At 48.9% G+C, this 472-nt stretch overlaps 1 protein-coding gene across 1 annotated transcript in view; it reads right to left on the bottom strand.

Moving 5' to 3' along the window:
- Positions 1-361, bottom strand: part of LOC119588140 — a 5472-nt gene extending 5111 nt beyond the window's left edge. Inside the window, exons 1-2 of the mRNA XM_037936846.1 lie at positions 347-361; positions 25-250 (exon numbers count right to left, since the gene is read on the bottom strand). Of these exons, the coding sequence (XP_037792774.1) occupies positions 25-250; positions 347-361 (241 nt within the window). The remainder of the gene's footprint in view (positions 1-24; positions 251-346) is intronic.
- Positions 362-472: the final 111 nt, after the last annotated feature.

The following is a 472-nucleotide window of genomic DNA, read 5'->3' as shown; positions in this document are numbered from 1 at the left end:
CGTGCCAGTGACACAGTGCCCCACTTGACCGCCCTTGTCCTGTCATTCCAAAGCCTCTCGAGCAGGCGGCCGACGCTACTCCATGGGCACGTGAATGAGGTATTGATAAGTCACAGGTCAATGGCCTCCTGCCACTCGCCCTCAAACCGCATCCTGCTTCCCCCTCCATCTCCTGTGGCTTGCCTGTGGGTATGGCTCTCACGTGCTTCGCCATTAAGTTATTCTGTGACCGGATTCCCTCCCTGCATACCTAAGGAGGGACGGGAATCTGCGGCCAAATACAGTATAACTCTGGTGCGTGTTTGATCTCTCGGTCAATCAGGGGTTCAATTTCATTGGATCTCACTTTTTTCACCTCCATGTTGCGTTGTTTGTTTAATCAAAGAGTAAATTGTGGAGATTTGTGTTTTTGAGCTACCAAGATGGTTAGGCTAAGAATAAACCTTTTCCTTATCTTCTGCTTTTAATGTTA

The sequence above is a fragment of the Penaeus monodon genome, chromosome 23 (assembly GCF_015228065.2).
Source record: "Penaeus monodon isolate SGIC_2016 chromosome 23, NSTDA_Pmon_1, whole genome shotgun sequence".
Classification (NCBI taxonomy): Eukaryota; Metazoa; Arthropoda; class Malacostraca; order Decapoda; family Penaeidae; genus Penaeus; species Penaeus monodon.
The sequence above is the reverse complement of the archived record's forward strand: the minus strand, read 5'-3'. Positions and strand labels throughout refer to the sequence as shown.